We start from the raw sequence: 12,773 nt of genomic DNA on the forward strand, positions 1-12,773 counted from the left end.
CCCATACTCAGAATTTGTGCTCTGCATTTAACCCATCCGAAGTGCACACACACAGAGCAGTGAACACACACACACACTGTGAACACACACCCGGAGCAGTGGGCAGCCATTTATGCTGCGGCGCCCGGGGAGCAGTTGGGGGTTCGGTGCCTTGCTCAAGGGCACCTCAGTCGTGGTATTGAGGGTGGTGAGAGAACTGTACATGCACTCCCCCCACCCACAATTCCTGCCGGCCCGGGACTCGAACCCACAACCCTTCGATTGGGAGTCCGATTCTCTAACCACCAGGCCACGACTTCCCCCTAGCACTAGCAGTGTGTATATAAGGTGAATGAAATCAAGCAACAATTTCATTAAGTCTCATATATTGGAACTACAGAACCAGAACGGTGCAATTTTGGTCAGACTAAAGCACTTTAATAAGACAAATGATTTTTTATTCCAAGTGAAACTCTTAAAGTGCATGTAAATGCTCTAAAACAATGTTTGGACAGTACAGGAAAGGTTTAGATTCAACAGAGCACAAGGAAATGTGTGTACATTAAAAAAGTTTGGGGCTGGTAAGATTTATTTATTTTAGTGTAAGTCTCTTACACTCACAAGTCTGCATTTATTTGATAAAAAAACATCGGTAACCCAATATGCTGATTTGATGCTCAAGAAACATTTCTTATTATTGTTGTTGAAACCAGTTGAGCTGCTTAATGTTTTGGGGGAACAATTATGTATTTTTTAGGATTCTTCAATTAATAGAAAGGTCTGCTGCACAGATCCAGTGTTTCTTGAAGACCCGGGGTTACCTGCCACTGACCCGTTATCAATGAGCTTCCACGAACTCCCTGAAGTTCATCTGTCAGTGAAGGTTTACATCTGCTCAGAAGGTTAAGTGTGTCTGACAGCTGTTTTCTTTACTTTCTTGATTTGTGAGACTTGCTGTTAAGGGTTGAATTGTATGTGGTTTTAGTGTTTCTTTGTGTCTGCTTCAGTCCAGAAGAGAGCATCACCTCTTCTTGCAGCTTACAGGCAGCTCAGTCTCTCTTCTTCTTCTTCAACCAAACCCCTGCAGAAGGAAAAAATGAAAAAATTCTGCTTTTATTTGACCCAAAGATTAGCCTGAGGCATCTGACTCTGAACACCCCACAAAGAGCAATGTTAAATCTGAAATCTATCTGCACTAGTGAAGAGTTAGGGCAACTATTAAAACCCCAATCTTACTGTCACAGGGTTCAATGTAGAACTAAACTAAGGGTAATCATAAGCAACTGTTGGCTATGCAGATCCTTGGATAAGAGTCTACAACATTTTAAACTAATGATGATGCTCAATGTGGCATCAGAGATATACGTGGCCAACCAGCATCTGGCAAAAACTACATTTGGGATTTTTCACAAGCCAAATGCCAATGGAGATGGCAGCACGGTGCCATTAGGGGTTTGTGGAGCAGACAGCTATCTAAAATCTGCAAGAACATACAAGCCAAGCCTTCATCTCTTATTCATCAAGGATGAGAAAGCAGCAGTAATATGAAACTAGTATATTGAGAAAACTTTGTATCTTACTGCAAGGGCCAGAAGGCAAAGAGGTGTGATATAAACAGTCTGGCCTACTAAGACAAAACTGTCTTTTTCTGTTCATTTTAATGAGCTATTGTTTGTAAACTTGTCATTTCCTAAACCTCTAAGGGCAGGAAGCTCTATTTTAGGGGTATATCAAAGGATTAAGGTTACATGGTGGATGCGTCATGCCACATACATCAGTGGAGATGGAGAGTATTCCCAATCCGGTGATGCCATGAAAAAAAAAACATGTTAAGGAAAGCAGGAAATTACTTCATGTTTCTGAAACTGTAAGGGGATGCACTTCCTGTGACCCATCTTGGCCTCAGGAATGAGGGCACTATTCTTAGGTATGTCTTCATCATGCATTGTGTCATTCATTTACCCTGCAGTGCAATGATATAATACAACACGCATCTATTCTTTAAAATGTAAATATATATTAAAGCGAGATGGGATATTTTATATTTGATATTTTGTTGTTTTTATTTATATATTTATTTAGTCTTTGCTCTATCATTTTCCTATTTTCCATTTTCAAATTGGGGTGGGGGCAAATATCACATATGATATTTTGATTTGTTTGTCTTACAGTCTACTTGGTAAAACCTTAAGTCTGATCACTTGTAACAGTAATAGCTATTTAATTATTACTTTTAATGGTAAAAGCACACTTCTCTGCAACAAGCTGAATTTTTACACAACCTTTCAAAGGTTTAGGGTCAGTATTTTTTTATTTACTTATTTTAAACATTAATATTTTTAGAAGTTAGAATAAAACATTATGATGTCACAAAAAGGTTTCATTATAAAAAAAAAAACAAAAAAAAAAAAAAAAACTTTGATATATATTTTGATATTGTTTTTACAATGATAAAAATAATAATAAAGAAAATCTTGATCACCAAATCAGCATATTAGAATGATTTCAGAATGATCATGAGATACTGAAGACTGGAGTAATGTTATTGTACTATGTTAATGTATAAGCATCAATAATAGCAATGCTTGCCTTTACACAGCACCAGTAATGACTCTTATAACTTCTATCACCTGTAAGCAGCTATCTCTATGTCTAGATTCATCTTCTGGTTCAGCAGTTCTTCATAGTCCCCACTCTGATCCTTCATCTGGAACCGAAGATCAGCCTCCTCCTCCTCCAGCTGACAAATGTAATTCTGAACATAGACAGCACTGTGGTGAGATACTGAGAACTGCTGCAGCAGAACAAGAAGAGTGAGTGTGTGTACCTCCAGCTCCTCTATCTCCTCAAGGTATTTGGTTTTCCTGCCTTCTATTTCAGCCTCCAACTCGTCTCCATGCTTCTCCAGCTCTGTCACTTCTTTCTGCAGCTCTGCAATCTACAGTCACACAATCATACAGCACAAGGAAAGATTTGGACACACCTGAATGAATGTATGTGTGATCAAAATGCTTAAATGCATACAGTTGCATACGGTTTCATTTATTAAAAATGTTTAAAATAAATAACGGATTAGACAAGATATTACACCAGAGCCTACAAGCATCCAGCATATAATTTGGAAACTCTATCAATACTCTTTAAAAACCACACCATAAAGTTGGCCAGATTGTACAGAGCTATAATCTAGACTAAGGGTGGATAATTTAAATCTAAAATACAGGAAAGTTTTTTTTGTTTAACTTTATCATCACTATATAATTTCCATAACTCCCTTTATGTAAGGGGAAATGGTAAATAATTCAATAAAAAAAAATGAATGCGAGTGTCCAAACAAAGACTTTCACTGTGCATAAACAAACTGATGCAGATCCACAATGTATAACAATACAGAGCAGAGCTTAACATGACATTATGTTCTAATTAATGACTTTATTTTAAATGACTTATTTTGGTCTTAAACTAGCAATTGTGAGAACATGTCTGAAAACAGTCGAAGTTTCATGTTGCATATTCACCCATCAACAAACACAACGCAGAGACCTGTCAGCCACACCTCTGTGCACGAGCTGGCCTGCTGTGAGTAATTACTGTAATCAGGTAAGTTAAACAGTCAGCTGTCAGAGATGGATGGAGATTGCACGCTCTGCTTCACTTTCAGGTAGATCATGGGAGGCTCCGAGCTCTGTTATTAACAAGCTGATGATACGTCAACCGATGAAAATGGTTGTTACTCCACTCTGGGTCTGGAGTGAGAGTAAGGTGGTCTGGCCGGTGGCCCCCCCACTAGAGAAAACTAGCCATGTCTACAGCTAAACGAGACCTGATTTCACCACTAACAGTTTGTTTAGGCAAACTGTCTCAAAGAGCAAAAAGATCACTAGTATCCTTCCTTAATGGCAAGAGAGATAGGCCGACAAGTAAATTAGGGATGTGTCCAAAACCAGACATCTGCCTGCTGCCCAGTAAAAAAATTAAATAAAAAAATCATAGAGAGCATTTTAAGAAAACTGTGGGTCAGTGGCACAACTCTCATTTTTGTCTTGATATATTAATTTACATCAAACTACATTAAAAATGTAATTTAAATATATAAAGATTTGAATTTTGCTTGTCTATGAGGAGTATTTATTTTTATTTTACATTTGAATTTATTATGATAATTTTCTGGGGCATGGAATAAAAAAATATCCTGACATTATAATGAAGAAAAATAAAAAGTCTCTTTAAAAACATGCTGAGGTCAGTACATCACTAAAAATATCAGTTAATCTGACATCAAGGCACAGTTAGCTCAGGTTGTAAAATGTCATGTGGTCCAACCTTCCAAAAACCTGCTATTTTTGATTTAATAATTCATAATATTTGTAAAGGGTTCAAATAAAATATTTTAAAAAAGCATTTTTTACTTAAAAAAAAAAAAAAAATACACTGAAAACATTTTTGAAAATAATGAAGTTTTATACACTCCAAGGTGTATGGATAATGTGCTAATATATTTTAATACTTTTTTTATAAACATGTATTTTATTAATAAAAGCTTTTCAAATACAAATTGGAATTAGAAATTAGCATGTGTTTTAAATTAGTAATTCAAAAGATATTTGCCTTTTCTTAGTCCTGGACACTCCTATTTCTCACTGACAACATTCATGAGTTCAAGTGAGTTTCATAAATACTGAATATTTCTCGACTACAAAACATATTTCCCAGCAGAAATGGGATCATTGGTTACATTCTTAACCATTCTTCTTTCCGCCAGCCACTGAAATGCACAGAAGGAATTGTATATCATATAAAGGACATCTATGCTGCTTTCAAAACCTGACCAGTTGAAGGGATTTTAGTAGACAGGATGTTATAGAAACACTAGATTCACACGTGCCTCCAAGGTAGGAAGGCATCCTGCAAAGGTTTCTGACACAAGCTTGGAAACACAACAGATAGGAGAGAAAAGAAGAGAGAAAATACAGAGAGAATGTAGTATGAAAGGAGGAAGCAAGACTGTCCATCACTGATCAGGAAACAGGATCCTGTGTTATGAGAGTGAGCCGTTCACTTGAAGACGGTCGGTTTATTTTAAGAGAGGGGCTACGACCACAACCACAATAATTAGAACCAAACCGCCCTGTTTGTTATCTTAAACGTAAAGGTGTCAGTTGTGGCTAGCCAACGATTTTCTGAAGCAGCGAACATAAATCCTGAATGATTTCCCTTTTGTCACTTTTTCTTCCCTGCCTCTTTTTTTTCAACCTAAAGTTTCTCTTCCTGTCGGGTAGGGAGGCTGACAGGTGAGATTTTATTACTGTGATTTGCTGTCTCCCTAGGCACTGCAGGAACGTGTGAAGTTTATGAAGTTTATGATTGGGGAAGAGAGTGCGTCGGCAGACTGTGAAATGTATTGTTCATAATGGAAGACAGTGAGGAAGATAAACACTGTTAGAGACGATACACTCCTCACAAACTCATGGTCCTATCTCTCAGAATAAACACTACGGGCAGCAGGAGTTCTCTTACTTTATTTCTCAGCTGTCAGTCTGACTGAGGACGCTGCATTGTGAAACACCATCCCCCACAAAAACTCCTCAGCTTTTGCCTGCTCTCCTAAACGCTGATTTTCAGCATTAGGGCTGACACAGGAACTCACGTCTGATGCTGAGCTGTTGAGGTGGTGGGTGTTCAGGTCAATCATTGGAGTTAAGCTGTGGCCATGTACACCGCACAGGCTTGAGAGTCACAACCACATTTTAACGTAGGGCCAAATCCCTTAAATTATTGTTCTGTGACCACAGAGATTATAAGAGCTCAAAACAGCAAGACAAATATGGACAAGCACCTCTACCCCTCGAAGGTTCGTTTTTGTTTGTACAATGACAGACTCACGAGGGAGTCTGTCTCCTAAAACGTAACATTAAAGAGCCTAAAGACTTTATTTTACAAATTACAGAATAGTTAAAATGGTTCGTCAGCAGCATTTAGTTACCTTTCACTGTAACTCAATCCAGACTGTATTTGTGACACATTAATGTCTCTGCTTTGTACAAATATTTCTGCCTGTTTGTATAAAATCTAAAAATGAACAATTTATTGTGAGCTCTAACAGTTCTGGGCTGTGTTTCTCAAAAGCATAGTAAGCTTAAGTACATCGTAGACCCATGAAACCAGCTACGATCAATTTAGGCTTAGGATGCTTTTGGGGATCACAGCCCTGAACGATTCACTAAGTGAGTCTGCTTCAATCTGCTAACTCACATGCACGTTCAAGACCATTCTGTACTGGGTCATAAGAATCATTTGTGTGTAAATCAGACGGTGTTCATTATTTCATGTAGGAAACAGTAGGGTATGCACTCTTAATGAGAAGATATCTGCCTAAACTAAAACTAGGTTTTGTAAATTGCCACCAAATGTGACAAATGTGTGTTTTTGCCTAATTTGCGACCATTTTGGTAGCAGTCTGGACCCCTGAAGTGGTTTTTAATGGTAAACTCACTCACCAAGTTCTTGAGGACATTCACATCAGTCTCTTTGGAGACGTCCTTCACTTCCCCTCCAATCAACTTAGCCAGCTGCTCCTCCTCCTTTCCTGCAGCGCTCGAGGCTCTGAACTCAAACTGAAAAGCAGGAAAGGTTCACAGCTTTAAGTTTCTTCCATCTCTGAAGAAGAGTTACCACCCATTAAGTTCTGCAGACTGCAGGCAGTGAAGATGAATCACTGATTATTCCCAGAAGAAAGAAGAGCAAATGAAGGCCCATCAGGTGAGCAGGTGCAACCAGTCAAAAATCAGCCTACAATTACTGTTTCCCCAAAATGCCAATCAATATCAATTGTGAGCGAAACAATTGGACCTTGTGCGGGGCTAATGAAACAAAGCACTAGTTTTTGGTTCTGAGACCACCTGAGAGCGAGCAATGAATAGAAAAGCAGAGCAAATGAAAATAGAGAGGGGTGGTAAAGGATGTGTTTGTGCATGTGTGAGCTGGTTTTTGTGCATGTACAACTTCTGGCACAAGAGCAGGAGTTGTTCTTGGCCTGCTTATCTTACACCCACACACAAACACACACTAGAAGTCTCTAATAGCCTATAGAGGCTCTCCAGTGTCTTCTTGTAGAAGTGCTCTCTTCTCCTCTCCAGACTAATTCTGCATAGAAGCCTGGGAAGGGCTCCAGAGCTCTGATTACCGCCGTGACCCTGGTCGAGAGCAGGCCACTTTTGGGGCAAATGAGGTTAAAGGGCACTGGTGCTGTAGGATGACCTTTAGAGAGCCATCACTCCTCAAACGACACAGAGGGGACAATAGTGCTCTCAGCTCAAATAATATATATTTTTTAACTAAAGAGCTTAAATGAGCTTTAAATTTAGGCCTTTAAACCCCCTGGAACGCTGGTTTTGTTTACTTTTATTATCTTGTATATTATTCTATTAGTATATTACATTAACTGATTTTGATTGATTTTCACCATACATTTCTGTCATATGGACATCCACTTGAGATAATCTATTGATAAATACAATGTAGAAACTTTAATTTTCTGAAAAGCTGCTTTGCAATGATTTGCATCGTGAAAAGCGCTATACAAATAAACTTGAATTGAACTGAACATCGTCTTTTATATGTCTCTTTAAAGAAGGCAGCATTTATTTGACCAAAAAAACAGTTAAATATTATTAGATCTTTAAATAAGTGTTTTCTATTTTTTATAAATTTAATAAACTATTATTTCTTAGCAGCCATTACTCCAGTATTCAGTGCCACATGATCTTTCATAAATCTTCCTTATTATTATTATCATCGTGCTGCTTATTATTTTTGTGGAAACCGTGACACTTTTATTCAGGATTCTTTGAGAAAATGTTGAAAAGTACAGCATTCATTTATTAACATTCTAACTGTCTTAACTGTCACTTTTAATCAATATACTGCATCCTTGCTGAATAGATTTATTTAAAAAACTTACTGACCCAAACTTTTGAACAGCAGTGTATATGATAGAAAATCTGTCAATTTAGCTTGTACTTAAAATGTCAATATTTATCGAGATGGTCTATGTCTCTAAAAATCTGTAATTCACCTTGAGGCTCTCAGCTAGTGTGCCATAGTACTCCTTGATGTCCATGATGGCTGGAGAGATATCAAAGGAGGGGAACTGCAGGGATACAGTAGGAGAACCTTCATCCAGAGTCATGGGCTCACACAATTTCCCCAGCCTCTGTGGACAACACAACATTATGACTTTCTGTTTCTCCTCAGGTAACAATATCTGCCCGTGCGAGAAAGGGCTAGCGGTTCATTAATCTGGGCCTGATGAAGTGTTCATGAAAAGGAGATTGAGTCTTAGTCTCAGCTTGTTCTTCTCAACATGAATAATGAGAGAGTGGCAGATGTATCAAGATAATAATAGCAGTTAATAAAACAAGACAAAACTTCTGTTTTCACTTCATTCGCTTGAACTGTGAGTTATGCCGCACGTCCCAGAGGGAGGTCAATGGATATTTCTCTGTTTCAAGCACTTGAGTACCCACAGACTCCCCATATACTATATTCTTTCATTTTGTGTTTTGAGGGACCATGTTTCCTGTCAGTCTCCATTCCGCAAAACCTTGTTCCCACTTATCAGAGGAGACGCTTTTAATGGCAAAACCCCCAGAAGACCATTCCAAGAATTCAGAGATCTAAAACAAAATGGCCCTTTCTGATCACAACTAAGAAGTAACAAGAAGAAGTGTTATTGACGCAATAGTCTTACCGTTTCGTGCTGCCTGTCCATGGCGGCCAGCTGCTCCTCATAGATGGCCACTTGCTCTCGAAGGGCCAGGCAGTCAGTGGTAATTGCATCCACCTCCTGAGCAGGGCAATGGAAATAAGGTAAATTGAAACTCCAAGCTCTTACCCCCCAACATCTTCTATCGTGAGAATCATCAGTGCCACCAGGTTTTTCCCCAGCAAAGACTGCAATGCAGGGAAGGAGAGATCCACATACGCAGCCCGACATCCAACGTTCAGACAAAGCCGTGCTTTATTCGGCTCATCTGGGTATCTTAAGTGCCTGATTAATTGGCGATGAATTAAATTACTCAGAATGAAAGCATTTGCATGCGAATGCAGCAGTGTGACGGTGGGTCTGGGTGGCAGAGGAAGCGCATTGCACACACACGCTTCCCTGGAGCCTAGAATTGGCACAGTGGCTGCTGTTCCCGTTATCTCAGCGTGAACACAAGCCCAGTACTGGAGAGAGTCTAGACAGCGTTTCGATGCCGATTTGCTTCCTCTATTCTACATTGCCGAAGGGCTAAAATACACTATGGTGGACGCATTCCAGTGAGTTGCTTTAAAATTATACTTTCTCATGCCATTTTCTTTTCATTTAATCGTTATCATCGCTTCTTTAAAATGCCAGTTAACACCAGAATAGTGAAGATACAAAATTGCATGCTTATGTCTCTAAAGTATATTATTTATACAGCTGCAACCCCTCTCATATATTATCCTAGTGACTACCTTTTTGGTTCTTTTCCTGTTTTATTCTTTCCCTCCAACCCTCCTTTCTCCTCTCAGCCCAGCCGGAGAGCTAAGCCCTGCTCTGTTGCATCTAGGAGATATGAGAGGCTGAATGAGTGAATTATTAGGCACAGTGAAAGCTTTCCCACATCTGCTCTTTTACTGGAGATGTGCTCTGACATCTGTGGGGTGACAGAGTGGTTTCTACAGAAAGAAGCTCGGGTTTCAGAGTGGCCGCTGGCCGGGAGTCAGCAGGCCTGTAATCAGGACTCTCCAGAGTGGATCTGGGAGCAGCAGCTGTGCTGTGCCACTCCAGGGACTTTCACACACCTCCACTGGAGTCAGAGCACCCCGCCCCACCCCACCCACAGCACAGACTAACACTGCCATCTAGTGGTGGGGAAAGTGTAGTTTATTTAAAAGCTTGTATCCTGGTGTATTAATGCATAGACTTGAATCTGGTAGGAATTTGATCAGTGTTGTTATTGTTAATTTAAATCAAAACTATTTAAGATAATTTTTGTAAAATGTAAAAATAAAAAAAATGTCACAATTTTTTTTTTATGTAAATAGAAATATATAGATAAAAAATTACTAAAACTAAAATTCTAAAAATAATAGTAATAGTAGTAAATCAAAATAAAACAGTACTGGATATGTTGTGTTTGTCAAACTTGTCCATAGTTAATGTGTCCATAGAGTAAAACATACCAGCAATATTTTATATATTTTCTCTAGTGATTTATTCTGTGAGAAATGGGAAACTGACACATCCACTAAAAACGATCTTGGAGCAGTTGGTCTAAAAATAAACCACAAAAATAACAAGAAAAGTAAAAATAGAAATGTTAGTTTTGAGGAAAGACCATGTATAATTTCTTCAAAGGGTTGGCTTGATATTAAAATGCATCAAAACCAGTGAAATTCAACTTTAAATGTGGTGAAAGTGTCCAAAAACATTTAAGGCCTGTATGTACACCACATATCAAATAACATCTGCAGTATTCATGGCATTACCACAGAAACATCTTCTCGCTCTTGCTGGAGGAGTCTCTTGTGCTCAACAACCTGATCGTATTTCATCTGCAGACGCCGCAGCTCACCCTTCAGCTCCTCAGTGTTGCATAAAATCAGCTCCTATGGGAAACGATAGGCCAGCAGCAATGAAAGAACCAATAAAATAGATCACGTGTTCAAGAAACTATGACATTTGAAGAGAAAACACGCGACTTATCAATTTAATAACCGTACATCAAGTTAGGCATAAATATCCAGCACCACCCAGGCTGGAATTTCTGAGCGGTACCTTCTCTTTCCGTAGCCTCTCTATCACAGCCTCTAAACTGTAGTCCACAGGACCGCTGATGCTGACGGTGCTGGTGGAGATCTGCTCCGACTCCAGCATTTCCTCCAGCTCAAGAATCTCTGCCTCCAGAGATTCATTCTCCTCTTCTAGACACCGAACCTACAATAGTCCCAAAAGTAGAGGACATGTATAATTGCAATTGCTTATGCTCAAACTGTTGTATATTATTATTCCACGCAGTAGAGGACACTGTGACTGCAGCATCTTCATGGCCTTAATATGATTTTCCTCAAACCCTCAGGCAAATGACTGACCCCATTAAAAATCATGGAAATATGATAATTGGGGCACACACAGGGAACCCATTAGATCCAGCACGAGCACAGCTGGTTGTTAGCCAGCAGAACCTTGGGTGTGTAAGATGTGGAAATGTTCATATGGCTCACCACGTCGATGAGGCCGGCCAGGCGATCGTTGAGGCCGGCGATGACAGAGCGTTCACTGACAAATCGTGCCACACCCTCCTTGTTTAGGGCACGAGCTGCAGCAAAATCCAGCTCGGGACATTCACGCACTGAAACTCCACCCCTGTCAAACACACTGAAAGCTTTCCGAAGTCTGCAATGGCTTGTTTATTTTCTATGCAAGCATAAGCAAACAATGCTGAAGGAAAAAGAGGAAATACTGAAGCATAAAAGAGCTTAACTGATAACATGTTTATGTAGTTTATTCAGAAACCAAAGAAAGAAGAAAGAGTGAAGACATTGTTTACATGATTTAGTTTAGGATTTTAGATGGATGTGTATTCCTGGTTGCCAGATTTTCCTCCCATAGTTATTATAAGATAAACTTTTTCAAAAGCCATTTGAGTCCCTTAGTGTTATGATCTAATTATTCTGGTACAATCAGTAGGTAAATATCAGATCTAAACAAACATGTTCTTTTAATTGAATCCCTTTGTAGTTTACAATTCAGCTTTCAGCAATACAATTCAGATTTGCCATCACCGTAATAAATTACCATTTACAATATTAAAACAGAAATCAATAACTTTACATTGTAATATTTAACAATATTGCCCTTTTTATTATTAAAATGCAGCTTCTTTCAAATTGCATTTTTTTTTAAAAACTGTATTAACCCATAACGTTTACATATGTGACCATGGACCACAAAACCAGTCATAAGTAGCATGTGTATATTTGCAGCAAAAAAAAAAAAAAATGTATGGGTAGAAATTATCTATTTTTCTTTAATGACAAAAATCATTAGGATATTTAGTAAAGATCATATTCCATGAAGATATTTCGTAAATCTCCTAATCTTTTTGATTGGTAATGTGTATTGCCATGAACTTCTAGGGTTCAAAAAAGCATACGTGTAGGCTTTCAGATCTGTAAGCACTGACCTGGCATTGAAGCGGACCTGGACTCCACAGCGTCCTGCAGCCTGGCTCCACTGCTCCTCCTCAAACAGTTTACGGTAGGAAGACACTCTCAGCAGGGCCATGACAGCAGCAGGACAGCAAGAAGAGATGACCACTGCGCAAACCGGGGCTCTTTATAGACGCAGGTGCTGAGAATGTCACAGGCACTTGTGGGATCTCTCACTGAACACAAGGTGTACTAACTAGAGCAACAGCGTCAGAAAATAAACCTTTCACATGGAGCATAAACAATTTAGAGATTGGAGGCCACTCCTTCAGAAAGCAGTTATACTGGGACAATGACAGAGGTTGCACTAGCATTACTTATTTGAGCAATAATAATAATAATAATAATAATAATAATACAGACTTAGCAAGCAGTAAAAAAAAAAAAAAAAAAGGAACCTTTCAAGAAGCCCAATAGCGTCATCATATTCGTCTTTATTTCATTGAATAAATTAGATGCCCGGCCCCTCCCCACAAATAAAACAAAGTATGTGCAAGTATCCATCTGCAAAGTACCAGAGACATCATTACAAAAACCGAATAGATATAGAAAGA

General features: G+C 38.9%; 1 protein-coding gene across 1 annotated transcript; it reads right to left on the reverse strand.

The window, feature by feature from the left end:
• Positions 1-765: 765 nt before the first annotated feature.
• vimr2 (vimentin-related 2) lies at positions 766-12,562 on the reverse strand. The gene is made up of 10 exons (XM_059515739.1): positions 12,195-12,562; positions 11,233-11,374; positions 10,787-10,945; positions 10,498-10,617; positions 8,729-8,824; positions 8,054-8,191; positions 6,477-6,593; positions 2,807-2,917; positions 2,610-2,734; positions 766-1,060 (listed from the first exon to the last, which is right to left on the reverse strand). Exons 1-10 carry the CDS (start codon positions 12,293-12,295, stop codon positions 1,018-1,020), a joined length of 1,152 nt encoding a protein of 383 aa, XP_059371722.1. The 5' UTR covers positions 12,296-12,562; the 3' UTR covers positions 766-1,017.
• Between the last annotated feature and the right edge of the window lie 211 nt (positions 12,563-12,773).

The sequence above is a fragment of the Carassius carassius genome, chromosome 29, assembly GCF_963082965.1.
Source record: "Carassius carassius chromosome 29, fCarCar2.1, whole genome shotgun sequence".
Taxonomy (NCBI): domain Eukaryota; kingdom Metazoa; phylum Chordata; class Actinopteri; order Cypriniformes; family Cyprinidae; genus Carassius; species Carassius carassius.

What these genes read in the sequence shown, in the direction of transcription:
- vimr2 (XM_059515739.1), bottom strand. Translation starts at nt 12,295, where the DNA reads ATGGCCCTGCTGAGAGTGTCTTCCTACCGTAAACTGTTTGAGGAGGAG. An exon ending in AGAGGCTACGGAAAGAGAAG is followed by an intron (nt 10,618 to 10,786) that starts GTACCGCTCAGA and finishes CGTTTCCCATAG; the next exon opens with GAGCTGATTTTATGCAACAC. An exon ending in TGGACAGGCAGCACGAAACG is followed by an intron (nt 8,192 to 8,728) that starts GTAAGACTATTG and finishes TGTTGTCCACAG; the next exon opens with AGGCTGGGGAAATTGTGTGA.